This window comes from Eleutherodactylus coqui, chromosome 11 (assembly GCF_035609145.1).
Source record: "Eleutherodactylus coqui strain aEleCoq1 chromosome 11, aEleCoq1.hap1, whole genome shotgun sequence".
In the NCBI taxonomy this organism is placed as follows: Eukaryota; Metazoa; Chordata; class Amphibia; order Anura; family Eleutherodactylidae; genus Eleutherodactylus; species Eleutherodactylus coqui.
The window spans coordinates 142,325,080-142,346,570 of NC_089847.1; the positions used below are offsets into that span (position 1 = coordinate 142,325,080).

At 51.8% G+C, this 21,491-nt stretch overlaps 1 protein-coding gene across 1 annotated transcript in view; it reads left to right on the top strand.

The window, feature by feature from the left end:
- The first annotated feature begins 8,455 nt into the window (after nt 1-8,455).
- OTOG (otogelin) overlaps nt 8,456-21,491 on the top strand; it is a 276,916-nt gene continuing 263,880 nt past the window's right edge. Inside the window, exons 1-5 of the mRNA XM_066582440.1 lie at nt 8,456-8,534; nt 8,842-8,934; nt 11,939-12,093; nt 12,483-12,604; nt 12,680-12,885. Of these exons, the coding sequence (XP_066438537.1) occupies nt 8,456-8,534; nt 8,842-8,934; nt 11,939-12,093; nt 12,483-12,604; nt 12,680-12,885 (655 nt within the window). The remainder of the gene's footprint in view (nt 8,535-8,841; nt 8,935-11,938; nt 12,094-12,482; nt 12,605-12,679; nt 12,886-21,491) is intronic.

Here is a 21,491-nt window from a genome sequence, read left to right on the forward strand (position 1 = left end):
GGGGTCGGGGTAATTAGGTGATGGAGATGTGCCGGGGTCGGGGTAATTAGGTGATGGAGATGTGCCGGGGTCGGGGTAATTAGGTGATGGAGATGTGCCGGGGTCGGGGTAATTAGGTGATGGAGTTGTGCTGGGGTCGGGGTGATTAGGTGATGGAGATGTGCCGGGGTCGGGGTGATTAGGTGATGGAGATGTGCCGGGGTCGGGGTAATTAGGTGATGGAGTTGTGCTGGGGTCGGGGTGATTAGGTGATGGAGATGTGCTGGGGTCGGGGTGATTAGGTGATGGAGATGTGCTGGGGTCGGGGTAATTAGGTGATGGAGATGTGCTGGGGTCGGGGTAATTAGGTGATGGAGTTGTGCTGGGGTCGGGGTGATTAGGTGATGGAGATGTGCTGGGGTCTGGGTAATTAGGTGATGGAGATGTGCTGGGGTCGGGGTAATTAGGTGATGGAGATGTGCTGGGGTTGGGGTAATTAGGTGATGGAGATGTGCTGGGGTCGGGGTAATTAGATGATGGGGAAGTACTGAGATCAGGGTAATTAGGTGATGGAGATGTGCCGGGGTCGGGGTAATTAGGTGATGGAGATGTGCTGGGGTCGGGGTAATTAGGTGATGGAGATGTGCTGGGGTCGGGGTAATTAGGTGATGGAGATGTGCTGGGGTCGGGGTAATTAGGTGATGGAGATGTGCCGGGGTCGGGGTAATTAGGTGATGGGGATGTGCCGGGGTCGGGGTAATTAGGTGATGGGGATGTGCTGGGGTCGGGGTAATTAGGTGATGGAGATGTGCTGGGGTCGGGGTAATTAGGTGATGGGGATGTGCTGGGGTCGGGGTAATTAGGTGATGGAGATGTGCTGGGGTCGGGGTAATTAGGTGATGGAGATGTGCCGGGGTCGGGGTAATTAGGTGATGGAGATGTGCCGGGGTCGGGGTAATTAGGTGATGGAGATGTGCCGGGGTCGGGGTAATTAGGTGATGGAGATGTGCCGGGGTCGGGGTAATTAGGTGATGGAGTTGTGCCGGGGTCGGGGTAATTAGGTGATGGAGTTGTGCCGGGGTCGGGGTAATTAGGTGATGGAGATGTGTCGGGGTAATTAGGTGATGGAGATTTGCTGGGGTCGGGGTAATTAGGTGATGGAGATGTGCTGGGGTCGGGGTAATTAGGTGATGGAGATGTGCTGGGGTCGGGGTAATTAGGTGATGGAGATGTGCCGGGGTCGGGGTAATTAGGTGATTGAGATTTGCCGGGGTCGGGGTAATTAGGTGATGGAGATGTGCTGGGGTCGGGGTAATTAGGTGATGGAGATGTGCTGGGGTCGGGGTAATTAGGTGATGGAGATGTGCTGGGGTCGGGGTAATTAGGTGATGGAGATGTGCTGGGGTCGGGGTAATTAGGTGATGGAGATGTGCCGATGGAGATGTGCCAGGGTCGGGGTAATTAGGTGATGGAGATGTGCCGGGGTCGGGGTAATTAGGTGATGGAGTTGTGCCGGGGTCGGGGTAATTAGGTGATGGAGATGTGCTGGGGTCGGGGTAATTAGGTGATGGAGATGTGCTGGGGTCGGGGTAATTAGGTGATGGAGTTGTGCTGGGGTCGGGGTGATTAGGTGATGGAGATGTGCCGGGGTCGGGGTAATTAGGTGATGGAGATGTGCCGGGGTCGGGGTAATTAGGTGATGGAGTTGTGCTGGGGTCGGGGTGATTAGGTGATGGAGATGTGCCGGGGTCGGGGTAATTAGGTGATGGAGATGTGCCGGGGTCGGGGTAATTAGGTGATGGAGATGTGCCGGGGTCGGGGTAATTAGGTGATGGAGATGTGCCGGGGTCGGGGTAATTAGGTGATGGGGATGTGCCGGGGTCGGGGTAATTAGGTGATGGGGATGTGCTGGGGTCGGGGTAATTAGGTGATGGAGATGTGCTGGGGTCGGGGTAATTAGGTGATGGGGATGTCCTGGGGTCGGGGTAATTAGGTGATGGAGATGTGCTGGGGTCGGGGTAATTAGGTGATGGAGATGTGCCGGGGTCGGGGTAATTAGGTGATGGAGATGTGCCGGGGTCGGGGTAATTAGGTGATGGAGATGTGCCGGGGTCGGGGTAATTAGGTGATGGAGATGTGCCGGGGTCGGGGTAATTAGGTGATGGAGATGTGCCGGGGTCGGGGTAATTAGGTGATGGAGATGTGCCGGGGTCGGGGTAATTAGGTGATGGAGATGTGCCGGGGTCGGGGTAATTAGGTGATGGAGATGTGCCGGGGTCGGGGTAATTAGGTGATGGAGATGTGCTGGGGTCGGGGTAATTAGGTGATGGAGATGTGCTGGGGTCGGGGTAATTAGGTGATGGAGTTGTGCTGGGGTCGGGGTGATTAGGTGATGGAGATGTGCCGGGGTCGGGGTAATTAGGTGATGGAGATGTGCCGGGGTCGGGGTAATTAGGTGATGGAGTTGTGCTGGGGTCGGGGTGATTAGGTGATGGAGATGTGCCGGGGTCGGGGTGATTAGGTGATGGAGATGTGCCGGGGTCGGGGTAATTAGGTGATGGAGTTGTGCTGGGGTCGGGGTGATTAGGTGATGGAGATGTGCTGGGGTCGGGGTGATTAGGTGATGGAGATGTGCTGGGGTCGGGGTAATTAGGTGATGGAGATGTGCTGGGGTCGGGGTAATTAGGTGATGGAGTTGTGCTGGGGTCGGGGTGATTAGGTGATGGAGATGTGCTGGGGTCTGGGTAATTAGGTGATGGAGATGTGCTGGGGTCGGGGTAATTAGGTGATGGAGATGTGCTGGGGTTGGGGTAATTAGGTGATGGAGATGTGCTGGGGTCGGGGTAATTAGATGATGGGGAAGTACTGAGATCAGGGTAATTAGGTGATGGAGATGTGCCGGGGTCGGGGTAATTAGGTGATGGAGATGTGCTGGGGTCGGGGTAATTAGGTGATGGAGATGTGCTGGGGTCGGGGTAATTAGGTGATGGAGATGTGCTGGGGTCGGGGTAATTAGGTGATGGAGATGTGCCGGGGTCGGGGTAATTAGGTGATGGGGATGTGCCGGGGTCGGGGTAATTAGGTGATGGGGATGTGCTGGGGTCGGGGTAATTAGGTGATGGAGATGTGCTGGGGTCGGGGTAATTAGGTGATGGGGATGTGCTGGGGTCGGGGTAATTAGGTGATGGAGATGTGCTGGGGTCGGGGTAATTAGGTGATGGAGATGTGCCGGGGTCGGGGTAATTAGGTGATGGAGATGTGCCGGGGTCGGGGTAATTAGGTGATGGAGATGTGCCGGGGTCGGGGTAATTAGGTGATGGAGATGTGCCGGGGTCGGGGTAATTAGGTGATGGAGTTGTGCCGGGGTCGGGGTAATTAGGTGATGGAGTTGTGCCGGGGTCGGGGTAATTAGGTGATGGAGATGTGTCGGGGTAATTAGGTGATGGAGATTTGCTGGGGTCGGGGTAATTAGGTGATGGAGATGTGCTGGGGTCGGGGTAATTAGGTGATGGAGATGTGCTGGGGTCGGGGTAATTAGGTGATGGAGATGTGCCGGGGTCGGGGTAATTAGGTGATTGAGATTTGCCGGGGTCGGGGTAATTAGGTGATGGAGATGTGCTGGGGTCGGGGTAATTAGGTGATGGAGATGTGCTGGGGTCGGGGTAATTAGGTGATGGAGATGTGCTGGGGTCGGGGTAATTAGGTGATGGAGATGTGCTGGGGTCGGGGTAATTAGGTGATGGAGATGTGCCGATGGAGATGTGCCAGGGTCGGGGTAATTAGGTGATGGAGATGTGCCGGGGTCGGGGTAATTAGGTGATGGAGTTGTGCCGGGGTCGGGGTAATTAGGTGATGGAGATGTGCTGGGGTCGGGGTAATTAGGTGATGGAGATGTGCTGGGGTCGGGGTAATTAGGTGATGGAGTTGTGCTGGGGTCGGGGTGATTAGGTGATGGAGATGTGCCGGGGTCGGGGTAATTAGGTGATGGAGATTTGCCGGGGTCGGGGTAATTAGGTGATGGAGATGTGCTGGGGTCGGGGTAATTAGGTGATGGAGATGTGCTGGGGTCGGGGTAATTAGGTGATGGAGATGTGCTGGGGTCGGGGTAATTAGGTGATGGAGATGTGCTGGGGTCGGGGTAATTAGGTGATGGAGATGTGCTGGGGTTGGGGTAATTAGGTGATGGGGATAAGCTGGGGTCGGGGTAATTAGGTGATGGAGATGTGCCGGGGTCGGGGTAATTAGGTGATGGATTTGTGCTGGGGTCGGGGTGATATAGTTAGGGGGGTAATTAGATGAGGGACTAGATGACCTTTGCTGATCACGACCTGGAAGAGATGCATCCTGGGACTTTGGCGTCTCGGAGCTCCTATGGTGACTGGTGGGAATATCGCGGTGCCTGATGTTGCATTTTGTCTTGCTTTAGGACCCGAGGAGCAGCCGACGGCCGACACCTCCGGAGGAGCGGAGATCGCCCAAAGGAAAGTGTGGTAAGATATACGAGCCGACTGTAGGGGGCCGCGCTCGGCCGACGCCTGGCTGTAGGGGGCCGCGCTCGGTTGACGCCTGGCTGTAGGGGGCCGCGCTCGGCCGACGCCTGACTGTAGGGGGCCGCGCTCCCCTTTATAGCCCGTGTCTGGTGAGGTGGCGGCGTCGGCCAGGATTCCGTCTGCTGCCCTTCGGATGGACGTTTCTCCCGGACATTAATAGGTCTTCATTCTGTAGGGTTGGAAGCTGTGACCTGGAGGGAAGAGGAGATGCAGAGGCTCCTGATGGAGGGTCACCTGTGCATCCACCCTGCAGAGCATTGCAGCCGCGCACCTGCAGTCCAGTAACCCGAGCTGCAGCAGACAGTGTGTCCGTGTTCTCCTGGAGGGGGATAGACCCCATGTGTGCTGTGACACCCCCTAGTGATGACACAGCAGGTCTGCAGGCCACTGCTTGTGAGCTGGTGCTCTACGTGTTTTCTGGGGGTGACTGCTCTTACTGTAAAGAACCCTTCCCTATATGCCGTTCTCTGCTGGTCCTTTGCATCATCCTTGAAGGTATTGGTTGATGTACCCTTTGCCTCCAATATGGTGCTGGAATGACTTCCCGTAGCATGCTATGTACGGTGCTTGCTGTGGATCCGCCCACGTGCAGGTGTGACCGCGCCGCAGGGACGTGCACCTTCTGAGAATCCACTGTGGATGAAGTCGGGGGGTAGTAGTTGTCAGGTCGTACACGGCGCATTAATCACACCGGACAAGTGCACAGTACCTCGGGTCCTCCGGATGATGGGGGTTGTAGTGCACAGTACCTCGGGTCCTCCGGATGATGGGGGTTGTAGTGCACAGTACCTCGGGTCCTCCGGATGATGGGGGTTGTAGTGCACAGTACCTCGGGTCCTCCGGATGATGGGGGTTGTAGTGCACAGTACCTCGGGTCCTCCGGATGATGGGGGTTGTAGTGCACCGTACCTCGGGGCCTCCAGATGATGGGGGTTGTAGTGCAGAGTACCTCGGGTCCTCCGGATGATGGGGGTTGTAGTGCACAGCACCTCGGGTCCTCTGGATGATGGGGGTTGTAGTGCACAGTACCTCGGGTCCTCCGGATGATGGGGGTTGTAGTGCACAGTACCTCGGGTCCTCCGGATGATGGGGGTTGTAGTGCACAGCACCTCGGGTCCTCCGGATGATGGGGGTTGTAGTGCACAGTACCTCGGGTCCTCCGGATGATGGGGGTTGTAGTGCACAGTACCTCGGGTCCTCCGGATGATGGGGGTTGTAGTGCACAGTACCTCGGGTCCTCCGGATGATGGGGGTTGTAGTGCACAGTACCTCGGGTCCTCCGGATGATGGGGGTTGTAGTGCACAGTACCTCGGGTCCTCCGGATGATGGGGGTTGTAGTGCACAGTACCTCGGGTCCTCTGGATGATGGGGGTTGTAGTGCACAGTACCTCGGGTCCTCCGGATGATGGGGGTTGTAGTGCACAGTACCTCGGGGCCTCCGGATGATGGGGGTTGTAGTGCACAGTACCTCGGGTCCTCCGGATGATGGGGGTTGTAGTGCACAGTACCTCGGGTCCTCCAGATGATGGGGGTTGTAGTGCATAGTACCTCGGGGCCTCCAGATGATGGGGGCTGTAGTGCACAGTACCTCGGGGCCTCCGGATGATGGGGGTTGTAGTGCACAGTACCTCGGGTCCTCTGGATGATGGGGGTTGTAGTGCACATTACCTCGGGTCCTCCGGATGATGGGGGTTGTAGTGCACAGTACCTCGGGTCCTACGGATGATGGGGGTTGTCTTGCACAGTACCTCGGGTCCTCCGGATGATGGGGGTTGTAGTGCACAGTACCTCGGGTCCTCTGGATGATGGGGGTTGTAGTGCACATTACCTCGGGTCCTCCGGATGATGGGGGTTGTCTTGCACAGTACCTCGGGTCCTCCGGATGATGGGGGTTGTCTTGCACAGTACCTCGGGTCCTCCGGATGACGGGGGTTGTAGTGCACAGTACCTCGGGTCCTCCGGATGGTGGGGGTTGTAGTGCACAGTACCTCGGGTCCTCCGGATGATGGGGGTTGTAGTGCACAGTACCTCGGGTCCTCCGGATGATGGGGGTTGTAGTGCACAGCACCTCGGGTCCTCTGGATGATGGGGGTTGTAGTGCACAGTACCTCGGGTCCTCCGGATGATGGGGGTTGTAGTGCACATTACCTCGGGTCCTCCGGATGATGGGGGTTGTAGTGCACAGTACCTCGGGTCCTACGGATGATGGGGGTTGTAGTGCACAGTACCTCGGGTCCTTTGGATGATGGGGGTTGTAGTGCACAGTACCTCGGGTCCTCCAGATGATGGGGGTTGTAGTGCACAGTACCTCGGGCCTCTGGATGATGGGGGTTGTAGTGCACAGTACCTCGGGTCCTCCGGATGATGGGGGTTGTAGTGCACAGTACCTCGGGTCCTCCGGATGATGGGGGTTGTAGTGCACAGCACCTCGGGTCCTCTGGATGATGGGGGTTGTAGTGCACAGTACCTCGGGTCCTCCGGATGATGGGGGTTGTAGTGCACATTACCTCGGGTCCTCCGGATGATGGGGGTTGTAGTGCACAGTACCTCGGGTCCTACGGATGATGGGGGTTGTAGTGCACAGTACCTCGGGTCCTCTGGATGATGGGGGTTGTAGTGCACAGTACCTCGGGTCCTCCGGATGATGGGGGTTGTAGTGCACAGTACCTCGGGTCCTCCGGATGATGGGGGTTGTAGTGCACAGTACCTCGGGTCCTCTGGATGATGGGGGTTGTAGTGCACAGTACCTCGGGTCCTCCGGATGATGGGGGTTGTAGTGCACAGTACCTCGGGTCCTCCGGATGATGGGGTTGTAGTGCACAGTACCTCGGGTCCTCTGGATGATGGGGGTTGTAGTGCACAGTACCTCGGGTCCTCCGGATGATGGGGGTTGTAGTGCACAGTACCTCGGGTCCTCCAGAACGGGGGAGGCCCGGTAAAGCTTTACTAGTGACTTCCCCAGCAGGCAGAGGTTACAGCGCAGGGAAACTTAGTACATATTCAGCAATACTTGGCATGAAAGTCCATGGCCACAGGGTGGCAGTAATGATCCCCCTGCTGTCATAGACTTCAGCTGGCGTGGGTGTCAGTTACGGGCGTACCACTATACGGGGTTCTATACTACCGGCGGCCGCAGAGGAATCCTAACGCAGACTGGGAATTATTTGTAAAGATTTGGTAGACTTCTGCACTGATCCTGTTGTAGAGAATTAGATTGTCACTGGCCGGGGTAATTACTCCCTACGGCTCCCTCTTGTGGTGGGACTTTATGGTGAAGACATTTAGGCTCACTCATTGCCATGCGCTTCACATCCGCTCCGGCGGTCTCTCCTCCTCCATCTTCAGGCGCCCTCATGCATCTCTGTGGTAGCGGACCCTCAGATGGTCGATAAGCGCTGAACCCGATCCCCCATACTTATAGACTCCTGCACCCCTCGTCACATGACCCTGCAAGATAGATACACGCAGCATGTAGCAGAGCTCACAGGCAATCATGTTCATGTAGTTAACCCTTCAGATGCTGTGCAACCCACATACAGAGAATACACCTGACAGGTTTGCACAGCGCATCCACATGAGACAGACGTGTCTGACAATTACGGAGGGGACCGGGATGGTGTTCTGGACACTCCGCAGGTCAGACTGTTTTGGCGCACGGATTTGGCGCGGCGCGAGGATCTTTTGGAATGCCGTAGATATTGTCTGTAAGGTGCTGCAGATTTTCCACAAGTAATTCCACTGCTGTAAATCGGCAGCATTGGCGCAAGGTGTGAACATCCCCCAAAGGTTTGCTTGCTGTTCCAGCCTCTGCCTGGCATTGAGTGCTACCTTCTAGTACCTAGTTGTTTCCATGACAGTCTGACTGGCCGGCGGCCCCCACTGACTTATAATGGGGTCTAGAGTAGTACCGCCTGTGGCATCCAACATGATGGGAACCCCGATGAAAGCTCTGAACACAAATCTCAACAAGGCCTTCCCCTGGCGGGTTGTGGGCAGCGTCACGGGTGACGTCATGTAACGCCTCTCCTTGGGCAGCGTCACGGGTGACGTCATGTAACGCCTCTCCTTGGGCAGCGTCACGGGTGACGTCATGTAACGCCTCTCCTTGGGCAGCGTCACGGGTGACGTCATGTAACGCCTCTCCTTGGGCAGCGTCACGGGTGACGTCATGTAACGCCTCTCCTTGGGCAGCGTCACGGGTGACGTCATGTAACGCCTCTCCTTGGGCAGCGTCACGGGTGACGTCATGTAACGCCTCTCCTTGGGCAGCGTCACGGGTGACGTCATGTAACGCCTCTCCTTGCTTCTCAGATCTTCTGCCCTGCTTCAATGGAGGAGAATGCTGGCAGAAGAAGCTCTGTGACTGCAGCCGGTACAACGCCTCCGGATCCCGCTGTCAGATAGGTGAATGGCGCCTACAATATCACATCTGGTCATGACCCCCCTGCACCCGCCATGCAGGGCTGTGCCCGCCTCCTGTAAATGTTGTGTATATGACCACCATGCTAAAAACATGCCTCGATCATATGTGCTGTTACATGTATGTACTGTAGATGTGTTTTGCATGCAGACGTGTGCTGTGTCAGGCATGTGCTGTGTCGGCCTGCACTGTAGACGTGTGCTCTGCATGTACATGTGTGTGCTGTACGCCTGTGCTCTGCATGTACAGGTGTGTGCTGTAGACGTGTGCTATGCATGTACAGGGATGTGCTGTGTCGGCCTGCACTGTAGACGTGTGCTCTGCATGTACATGTGTGTGCTGTATGCCTGTGCTCTGCATGTACAGGTGTGTGCTGTAGATGTGTGCTATGCATGTACAGGTGTGTGCTGTGTCAGGTGTGTGCTGTGTACGCCTGCACTGTAGACGTGTGCTCTGCATGTACAGGTGTGTGCTGTGTCGGCCTCTGCTGTAGACGTGTGCTCTGCATGTACAGGTGTGTGCTGTGTCTGCCTGCACTGTAGATGTGTGCTCTGCATGTACATGTGTGTGCTGTATGCCTGTGCTATGCATGTACAGGTGTGTGCTGTAGATGTGTACTATGCATGTACAGGTGTGTGCTGTGTCAGGTGTGTGCTGTGTACGCCTGCACTGTAGACGTGTGCTCTGCATGTACAGGTGTGTGCTGTGTCGGCCTCTGCTGTAGACGTGTGCTCTGCATGTACAGGTGTGTGCTGTGTCTGCCTGCACTGTAGATGTGTGCTCTGCATGTACAGGTGTGTGCTGTAGATGTGTACTATGCATGTACAGGTGTGTGCTGTGTCAGGCATGTGCTGTGTCGGCCTGCACTGTAGACGTGTGCTCTGCATGTACATGTGTGTGCTGTATGCCTGTGCTCTGCATGTACAGGTGTGTGCTGTAGATGTGTGCTATGCATGTACAGGTGTGTGCTGTGTCAGGTGTGTGCTGTGTACGCCTGCACTGTAGACGTGTGCTCTGCATGTACAGGTGTGTGCTGTGTCGGCCTCTGCTGTAGACGTGTGCTCTGCATGTACAGGTGTGTGCTGTGTCTGCCTGCACTGTAGATGTGTGCTCTGCATGTACAGGTGTGTGCTGTGTCGGCCTCTGCTGTAGACGTGTGCTATGCATGTACAGGCATGTGCTGTGTCGGCCTCTGCTGTAGACGTGTGCTATGCGTGTACAGGTGTGTGCTGTGTCAGGTGTGTGCTGTGTCGACCTCTGCTGTAGACGTGTGCTCTGCATGTACAGGTGTGTGCTGTAGACGTGTGCTATGCATGTACAGGTGTGTGCTGTGTCAGGTGTGTGCTGTGTCGGCCTGCACTGTAGATGTGTGCTATGCATGTACAGGTGTGTGCTGTGTCAGGTGTGTGCTGTGTACGCCTGCACTGTAGACGTGTGCTCTGCATGTACAGGCATGTGCTGTGTCGGCCTCTGCTGTAGACGTGTGCTCTGCATGTACAGGTGTGTGCTGTGCGCGCCTGTGCTCTGCATGTACAGGTGTGTGCTGTGTCAGGTGTGTGCTGTGTCGGCCTCTGCTGTAGACGTGTGCTATGCATGTACCGGCATGTGCTGTGTCGGCCTCTGCGGTAGACGTGTGCTATGCATGTACAGGCATGTGCTGTGTCGGCCTCTGCTGTAGACGTGTGCTATGCATGTACAGGCATGTGCTGTGTCGGCCTCTGCTGTAGACGTGTGCTCTACATGTACAGGTGTGTGCTGTGTCAGGCATGTGCTGTGTCGGCCTCCGCTGTAGACGTGTGCTATGCATGTACAGGCATGTGCTGTGTCGGCCTCTGCTGTAGACGTGTGCTCTACATGTACAGGTGTGTGCTGTGTCAGGCATGTGCTGTGTCGGCCTCTGCTGTAGACGTGTGCTCTGCATGTACAGGTGTGTGCTGTGTCAGGCATGTGCTGTGTCGGCCTCTGCTGTAGACGTGTGCTCTGCATGTACAGGTGTGTGCTGTGTCAGGCATGTGCTGTGTCGGCCTCTGCTGTAGACGTGTGCTCTGCATGTACAGGTGTGTGCTGTGTCAGGCATGTGCTGTGTCGGCCTCTGCTGTAGACGTGTGCTCTGCATGTACAGGTGTGTGCTGTGTCAGGCATGTGCTGTGTCGGCCTCTGCTGTAGACGTGTGCTCTGCATGTACAGGTGTGTGCTGTGTCAGGTGTGTGCTGTGTCGGCCTCTGCTGTAGACGTGTGCTCTGCATGTACAGGTGTGTGCTGTGTCAGGCATGTGCTGTGTCGGCCTCCGCTGTAGACGTGTGCTATGCATGTACAGGCATGTGCTGTGTCGGCCTCTGCTGTAGACGTGTGCTCTACATGTACAGGTGTGTGCTGTGTCAGGCATGTGCTGTGTCGGCCTCTGCTGTAGACGTGTGCTCTGCATGTACAGGTGTGTGCTGTGTCAGGCATGTGCTGTGTCGGCCTCTGCTGTAGACGTGTGCTCTGCATGTACAGGTGTGTGCTGTGTCAGGCATGTGCTGTGTCGGCCTCTGCTGTAGACGTGTGCTCTGCATGTACAGGTGTGTGCTGTGTCAGGCATGTGCTGTGTCGGCCTCTGCTGTAGACGTGTGCTCTGCATGTACAGGTGTGTGCTGTGTCAGGCATGTGCTGTGTCGGCCTCTGCTGTAGACGTGTGCTATGCGTGTACAGGTGTGTGCTGTGTCAGGTGTGTGCTGTGTCGGCCTCTGCTGTAGACGTGTGCTCTGCATGTACAGGTGTGTGCTGTGTCAGGCATGTGCTGTGTCGGCCTCTGCTGTAGACGTGTGCTCTGCATGTACAGGTGTGTGCTGTGTCGGCCTGCACTGTAGACGTGTGCTATGCATGTACAGGCATGTGCTGTGTCGGCCTCTGCTGTAGACATGTGCTATGCATGTACAGGCATGTGCTGTGTCGGCCTCTGCTGTAGACGTGTGCTATGCGTGTACAGAGTGCTTTTTTCTCTTGCAGTATATAACACCGGGCTGGAGAGGGAGAACATTTGCCGCACATGGGGACAGCACCATTATGAGACATTTGATGGCCTTTACTTCTTCTTCCCCGGACAATTCACGTATGACCTCCTGCGGCACGCCGAACCCGATGAGCCGAGCTTCGCTATACAGGTGACCTCCCTGCTAGGACCTTCCCTCGCCCGCTCCTCCCTGCTAGGACCTTCCCTCGCCCGCTCTGCCCGTCTTGATGCAGATGTATGTAGAATGCCGTCGGATGGCAGAAATGTGCAGCTCAGCTGTTGGCTCCTCCTGTACACAGTGCCAGTCCCTCACAGCAGAGGCCATATAATGCCAGCCGGCCCCGTGGCATGACTATGAATGAACAGTATGGCTGCCGCGGTGGTCTCACGGCTACATGTGATTGTCTAATCTAGAGTCCTTCGTGTGAGGGGGCGCCGCACGCGGCGTTCGCCTCTTTCCATTCGCGGCGCAGTCATGTGATCCCAGCAGATCCAGTACAGGTGACTTGTATTTGTAAGTAACCTAACCCCCCCTCACAGGTGCACAACGACCCGGCCTGCGCCGCCCGCCCCTACGCCTGCACGCGCTCCGTCACGCTCTACTTTGCTGCCGCTGGGAAAGTGACGTTGCAGAACCAAGTGGCTCTCCTGAACAGCCTCCGGTGAGTGGTCCGCAGCAGGGGGGCTGAGGGGCTTCTCTTGGCTCCAATGTCCACTGTCCTGTGTCCTCCCCGCAGGGTGCAGCTGCCGTACGTCCGCGGGGGCCTGAGGATACAGAGCCTTTCCGGATACATCATCGTGACTCAGCAGGACGCCTTCTCCCTGAGCTGGGACGGAAACTCCGCCGTCTACCTGAAGATGAGTCCGGACTATGTGGGCAGAACCCGAGGACTGTGCGGAAATAACAACTGGACCCCCCAGGATGATCTGGTGACGAGTTATGGTGCGCAGTCAGATGTGTCCCACACGGCGCTCTCTGGTATCGCTCTGCGCCCCCGCTCCACCCCGCCGCTCCACCCCAGCGCTCCATCCCCCCGCTGCACCCCGCCGCTGCACCCCGCCGCTGCACCCCGCCGCTCCACCCCGCCGCTCCACCCCGCCGCTCCATCCCGCCGCTCCACCCCGCCGCTCCACCCCGCCGCTCCACCCCGCCGCTGCACCCCGCCGCTCCCCTTGGGCTGCGTTCACGCATCGCTGACTGCGGTTGTCTCGGATTTTGGTGCGGCTCTGTGGTTGACTCGCCCTGCCGATCGAATTCACATTGAAGGGTGAAGTCTGCCGCAGATGTGCACCAAATCCGCGGTGTATCGGCTACATGCGAGGACGCCCGCGGCCGCGGTCACACGTCCCAGAATCGCCTGCGAGATTCATACAATTACAAGCAGCACAGAACTCCTAGTTAATGGGTTCACTATGCGGCGACTCGTCTTTGGCAGCGGCGCTGTAAGGGAGGGTATGCGGCACTCATGTGCACGGCCAACTGTCTTTTGAAACACGCATGTGCAGTGGTGGGATGTGTCTTTCTTGCACTACCCCCCCCCCCCCTCCCGCAAATTAGGTGGATTTACCAAACCTAAAAACTTTCAGCTGTTTTCAAAAACGAAACTAACTTAGCAAAGCGTTCTCCTGATTCACCACAAATAGTGCTTTTAGTGATTACTGCAGTCTTAGGGCCCTTACACGGAGCCATTTCTTGTCCCTTCAGACAGTCAGACCGGGGAGAGAGACTTTAGCGCTGCCCACTCTTTCCCCCTCTCTTTGCTGACTGATCGCAGCAATAGAAGCTCCCATAGATGCCTATAGGAGCTGCAGGGACAATAGCAATGTGAGCTGCTGCTAAACTCCCTCCTCCTCTCCATTTCTGATGGCTCTTGTAGGCTCCCATAGGACTCTATGGGAAGCGGCTACACATTCCAGATGACAAGTTCAGAGTTACAGGAGCACTGGCTGCACTACCTGGATGTGGCATGAGGAGGGCGCTATCCCCAGTGACTGTCGGAGACCTGCTGGGGGCAGCACTGAAGTTTATTTGCACAATAAGGTGTATGCTAAAGAATTCATGTCTGAACTCCAAGACGTCATCTCTACTGACCCTAAAGCACAAGACGTCGCCTCCAATATGCTGAAACCACATAGCTACCTGCGACCATGAAGCACAACTGGAACATTTCGTGCCTCTGAATCAGCGGTCTGGAGGAGAAAGAATGAAGCACACGCTGTAAAGAAAAGAATCCCTCCCTAAAGTGAAGCATGGCGGTGGTCGCTGACGCTGCAGCGTGTGGGAGACAAGATGGATTCCATTAGATGTCAGGAAAACCCAGGAGAAAACATCACACGTTCTGTGGAGACACTGAGGCTTGGGCGTCATTGGACCTTCCAACAGGGCAGTAATCCCAGACCTCACAGTCCACCAAGTAGTCCTGGAAGATTCCAGAAGGGCCATCATAATCACCTGACTTGATCCCTATAGAAAATCTTTGGTGGGACATAAAGAAGGCAGCAGCAGCACAGACCCAAGAAGATAAGGGAGCTGGAGGCCATGAGGGACGGGGTAAGACACCTCGGGAACACTGTCAGAGGCCGCTGTCTGGTCATATGTCACATCCACAGCCAATCAGAAGGGGGCTCCACTAAGTACTAAGGATGCCGGTCATGGGGGAATAATACTAAGACAGTCAGGAACAGGGACACTTTGTAGTGGATTTTGGAGAAGCTGCTTGTTATATCAGTCATGTTACTAATATTGTCCCTCCTCTCCCATCTCTATCCATGTAACATATATAAAGGTTTCCATCATGTCCTCCTCTCCCTCCTCTCCTCCTATAACATATATAAAGGTTTCCATCATGTCCCCCTCTCCCTTCTCTCCTCCTGTAACATATATAAAGGTTTCCATCATGTCCTCCTCTCCCATCTCTATCCATGTAACATATATAAAGGTTTCCATCATGTCCTCCTCTCCCTCCTCTCCTCCTATAACATATATAAAGGTTTCCATCATGTCCCCCTCTCCCTTCTCTCCTCCTGTAACATATATAAAGGTTTCCATCATGTCCCCCTCTCCCATCTCTATCCATGTAACATATATAAAGGTCTCCATCATGTTCCCCTCTCCCTTCTCTCCATGTAACATATATAAAGGTTTCCATCATGTCCTCCTCTCCCTTCTCTCCTCCTATAACATATATAAAGGTTTCCATCATGTCCTTCTCTCCCTTCTCTCCTCCTGTAACACATATAAAGGTTTCCATCATGTCCTCCTCTCCCTTCTCTCCTCCTGCAACATATATAAAGGTTTCCATCATGTCCTCCTCTCCCTTCTCTCCTCCTGTAACATAAATAAAGGTTTCCATCATGTCCTCCTCTCCCTTCTCTCCTCCTGTAATATATAAAGGTTTCCATCATGTCCTCTTCTCCCTTCTCCTCCTGTAACATATATAAAGGTTTCCATCATGTCCTCCTCTTCCTTCTCTCCTCCTATAACATATATAAAGGTTTCCATCATGTCCTCCTCTCCCTTCTCTCCTCCTGTAACATATATAAAGGTTTCCATCATGTCCTCCTCTTCCTTCTCTCCTCCTGTAACATATATAAAGGATTCCATCATGTCCCCCTCTCCCATCTCTATCCATGTAACATATATAAAGGTTTCCATCATGTCCTCCTCTCCCTTCTCTCCATGTAACATATATAAAGGTTTCCATCATGTCCTCCTCTCCCTTCTCTCCTCCTGTAACATATATAAAGGTTTCCATCATGTCCTCCTCTCCCTTCTCTCCTCCTGTAACATATATAAAGGTTTCCATCATGTCCTCCTCTCCCTTCTGTCCACTTATAACATATATAAAGGTTTCCATCATGTCCTCCTCTCTCTTCTCTCCTCCTGTAACATATATAAAGGTTTCCATCATGTCCTCCTCCTCCTTTTTTCCTTCTGTAACATATATAAAGGTTTCCATCATGTCCTCCTCTCCCCTCTCTCCTCCTATAACATATATAAAGGTTTCCATCATGTCCTCCTCTCCCTTCTCTCCTCCTGTAACATATATAAAGGTTTCCATCATGTCCTCCTCTCCCTTCTGTCCACTTGTAACATATATAAAGGTTTCCATCATGTCCTCCTCTCCCTTCTCTCCTCCTGTAACATATATAAAGGTTTCCATCATGTCCTCCTCCTCCTTTTTTCCTTCTGTAACATATATAAAGGTTTCCATCATGTCCTCCTCTTCCTTCTCTCCTCCTATAACATATATAAAGGTTTCCATCATGTCCTCCTCTCCCCTCTCTCCTCCTATAACATATATAAAGGTTTCCATCATGTCCTCCTCTTCCTTCTCTCCTCCTGTAACATATATAAAGGTTTCCATCATGTCCTCCTCTTCCTTCTCTCCTCCTGTAACATATATAAAGGTTTCCATCATGTCCCCCTCTCCCCTCTCTCCTCCTGTAACATATATAAAGGTTTCCATCATGTCCCCCTCTCCCCTCTCTCCTCCTGTAACATATATAAAGGTTTCCATCATGTCCTCCTCTCCCTTCTCTCCTCCTGTAACATATATAAAGGTTTCCATCATGTCCTCCTCTTCCTTCTCTCCTCCTGTAACATATATAAAGGTTTCCATCATGCCCTCCTCTTCCTTCTCTCCTCCTGTAACATATATAAAGGATTCCATCATGTCCTCCTCTCCCTTCTCTCCACCTGTAACATATATAATGGTTTCCATCATGTCCTCCTCTCCCCCTATAACATATATAAAGGTTTCCATCATGTCCTCCTCTCCCTTCTCTCCTCCTGTAACATATATAAAGGTTTCCATCATGCCCTCCTCTCCCTTCTCTCCACCTGTAACATATATAATGGTTTCCATCATGTCCTCCTCTCCCCCTATAACATATATAAAGGTTTCCATCATGTCCCCCTCTCCCTTCTCTCCTCCTATAACATATATAAAGGTTTCCATCATGTCCTCCTCTCCCTTCTCTCCTCCTGTAACATATATAATGGTTTCCATCATGTCCTCCTCTCCCTTCTCTCCACCTGTAACATATATAAAGGTTTCCATCATGTCCTCCTCCTCCTTTTTTCCTTCTGTAACATATATAAAGGTTTCCATCATGTCCTCCTCTCCCTTCTCTCCTCCTGTAACATATATAAAGGTTTCTTTCATGTCCTCCTCTTCCTTCTGTCCACTTGTAACATATATAAAGGTTTCCATCATGTCCTCCTCTCCCTTCTCTCCTCCTGTAACATATATAAAGGTTTCCATCATGTCCTCCTCCTCCTTTTTTTCTTCTGTAACATATATAAAGGTTTCCATCATGCCCTCCTCTCCCTTCTCTCCACCTGTAACATACATAAAGGTTTCCATCATGTCCTCCTCCTCATTTTTTCCTTCTGTAACATATATAAAGGTTCCATCATGTCCTCCTCTCCCTTCTCTCCTCCTGTAACATATATAAAGGTTTCCATCATGTCCTCCTCTCTCTTCTCTCTTCCTGTAACACATATAAAGGTTTCCATCATGTCCTCCTCTCCCTTCTCTCCTCCTATAACATATATAAAGTTTTCCATCATGTCCCCCCCTCCCTTCACTCCTCCTGTAACATATATAAAGGTTTCCATCATGTCCTCCTCTCCCTTCTCTCCTCCTGTAACATATATAAAGGTTTCCATCATGTCCTCCTCTCCCTTCACTCCTCCTGTAACATATATAAAGGTTTCCATCATGTCCTCCTCTCCCTTCTCTCCTCCTGTAACATATATAAAGGTTTCCATCATGTCTTCCTCTCCCTTCACTCCTCCTGTAACATATATAAAGGTTTCCATCATGTCCTCATCTCCCTTCTCTCCTCCTGTAACATATATAAAGGTTTCCATCATGTCCTCCTCTCCCTTCTCTCCTCCTGTAACATATATAAAGGATTCCATCATGTCCTCCTCTCCCTTCTCTCCTCCTGTAACATATATAAAGGTTTCCATCATGCCCTCCTCTCCCTTCTCTCCACCTGTAACATATATAAAGGTTTCCATCATGTCCTCCTCCCCCTTTTTTCCTTCTGTAACATATATAAAGGTTTCCATCATGTCCTCCTCTCCCTTCTCTCCTCCTATAACATATATAAAGGTTTCCATCATGTCCTCCTCCTCCTTTTTTCCTTCTGTTACATATATAAAGGTTTCCATCATGTCCTCCTCTTCCTTCTCTCCTCCTGTAACATATATAAAGGTTTCCATCATGTCCTCCTCTCCCTTCTCTCCTCCCGTAACATATATATAAAGGTTTCCATCATGTCCCCCTCTCCCTTCTCTCCTTCTGTAATATATGTAAAGGTTTCCATCATGTCCTCCTCTCCCTTCTCTCCTTCTGTAATATATGTAAAGGTTTCCATCATGTCCTCCTCTCCCTTCTCTCCTCCTGTAACATATATAAAGGTTTCCATCATGTCCCCCTCTCCCTTCTCTCCTCCTATAACATATATAAAGGTTTCCATCATGTCCCTCCTCTCCCTTCTCTCCTCCTGTAACATATATAAAGGTTTCCATCATGTCCTCCTCTCCCTTTTCTCCTCCTATAACATATATAAAGGTTTCCATCATGTCCCTCCTCTCCCTTCTCTCCTCCTGTAACATATATAAAGGTTTCCATCATGTCCTCCTCTCCCTTCTCTCCTCCTGTAACATATATATAAAGGTTTCCATCATGTCCTCCTCTCCCTTCTCTCCTCCTGTAACATATATATAAAGGTTTCCATCATGTCCTCCTCTCCCTTCTCTCCTCCTGTAATATATATAAAGGTTTCCATCATGCCCTCCTCTCCCTTCTCTCCTCCTGTAACATATATAAAGGTTTCCATCATGTCCTCCTCCTCCTTTTTTCCTTCTGTAACATATATAAAGGTTTCCATCATGTCCTCCTCTCCCTCCTCTTCTCCTGTAACATATATAAAGGTTTCCATCATGTCCTCCTCTCCCTTCTCTCCTCCTGTAACATATATAAAGGTTTCCATCATGTCCTCCTCTCCCTTCTCTCCACTTGTAACATATATAAAGGTTTCCATCATGCCCTCCTCTCCCTTCTCTCCACCTGTAACATACATAAAGGTTTCCATCATGTCCTCCTCCTCCTTTTTTCCTTCTGTAACATATATAAAGGTTTCCATCATGTCCTCCTCTCCCTCCCCTCCTTCTGTAACATATATAAAGGTTTCCATCATGTCGTCCTCTACCTTCTCTCCTCCTGTAACATATATAAAGGTTTCCATCATGTCCTCCTCTCCCTTCTCTCCTCCTGTAACATATATAAAGGTTTCCATCATGTCACCCTCTCCCTTCCTGCCTCCTGTAACATATATAAAGGTTTCCATCATGTCCTCCTCTCCCTTCTCTCCTCCTGTAACATATATAAAGGTTTCCATCATGCCCTCCTCTTCCTTCTCTCCTCCTGTAACATATATAAAGGTTTCCATCATGTCCTCCTCTCCCTTCCCTCCTCCTGTAACATACATAAAGGTTTCCATCATGTCCTCCTCTCCCTTCTCTCCTCCTGTAACATATATAAAGGTTTCCATCATGTCCTCCTCCTCCTTTTTTCCTTCTGTAACATATATAAAGGTTTCCATCATGTCCTCCTCTCCCTTCTCTCCTCCTGTAACATATATACAGGTCTCCATCATGTCCCCCCTCTCCCTCCTCTTCTCCTGTAACATATATAAAGGTTTCCATCATGTCCTCCTCTCCCTTCTCTCCTCCTGTAACATATATAAAGGATTCCATCATGTCCTCCTCTCCCTTCTCTCCACTTGTAACATATATAAAGGTTTCCATCATGCCCTCCTCTCCCTTCTCTCCACCTGTAACATACATAAAGGTTTCCATCATGTCCTCCTCCTCCTTTTTTCCTTCTGTAACATATATAAAGGTTTCCATCATGTCCTCCTCTCCCTTCTCTCCTTCTGTAATATATGTAAAGGTTTCCATCATGTCCTCCTCTCCCTCCCCTCCTTCTGTAACATATATAAAGGTTTCCATCATGTCGTCCTCTACCTTCTCTCCTCCTGTAACATATATAAAGGTTTCCATCATGTCCTCCTCTCCCTTCTCTCCTCCTGTAACATATATAAAGGTTTCCATCATGTCACCCTCTCCCTTCCTGCCTCCTGTAACATATATAAAGGTTTCCATCATGTCCTCCTCTCCCTTCTCTCCTCCTGTAACATATATAAAGGTTTCCATCATGCCCTCCTCTCCCTTCTCTCCACCTGTAACATACATAAAGGTTTCCATCATGTCCTCCTCTCCCTTCTCTCCTCCTGTAACATATATAAAGGTTTCCATCATGTCCTCCTCCTCCTTTTTTCCTTCTGTAACATATATAAAGGTTTCCATCATGTCCTCCTCTCCCTTCCCTCCTCATGTAACATATATAAAGGTTTCCATCATGTCCTCCTCTCCCTTCCCTCCTCATGTAACATATATAAAGGTTTCCACCATGCCCTCCTCTCCCTTCTCTCCACCTGTAACATACATAAAGGTTTCCATCATGTCCTCCTCCTCCTTTTTTCCTTCTGTAACATATATAAAGGTTTCCATCATGTCCTCCTCTCCCTTCCCTCCTCATGTAACATATATAAAGGTTTCCATCATGTCCTCCTCTTCCTTCTCTCCTCCTGTAATATATATAAAGGATTCCATCATGTCCTCCTCTCCCTTCTCTCCTCCTATAACATATATAAAGGTTTCCATCATGTCCTTCTCTCCCTTCTCTCCTCCTATAACATATATAAAGGTTTCCATCATGTCCTTCTCTCCCTTCTCTCCTCCTGTAACATATATAAAGGTTTCCATCATGCCCTCCTCTCCCTTCTCTCCACCTGTAACATATATAAAGGTTTCCATCATGTCCTCCTCTCCCTTCTCTCCTCCTGTAACATATATAAAGGTTTCCATCATATCCTCCTCTCCCTTCTCTCCTCCTGTAACATATATAAAGGTTTCCATCATGTCCTCCTCCTCCTTTTTTCCTTCTGTAACATATATAAAGGTTTCCATCATGTCCCTCCTCTCCCTTCTCTCCTTCTGTAACATATATAAAGGTTTCCATCATGTCCTCCTCTCCCTTCTCTCCACCTGTGACATATATAAAGGTTTCCATCATGTCCTCCTCTCCCTTCTCTCCTCCTGTGACATATATAAAGGTTTCCATCATGTCCTCCTCTCCCTTCCCTCCTCCTGTAACATATATAAAGGTTTCCATCATGTCCCCTTCTCCCTTTTCTCCTCCTGTAACATATATAAAGGTTTCCATCATGTCCCCCTCTCCCTTCTCTCCACCTGTAACATATATAATGGTTTCCATCATGTCCTCCTCTCCCTTCTCTCCTCCTGTAACATATATAATGGTTTCCATCATGTCCCCCTCTCCCTTCTCTCCTCCTATAATATATGTAAAGGTTTCCATCATGTCCTCCTCTCCCTTCTCTCCTCCTGTAACATATATAAAGGTTTCCATCATGTCCTTCTCTCCCTTCTATCCTCCTGTAACATATATA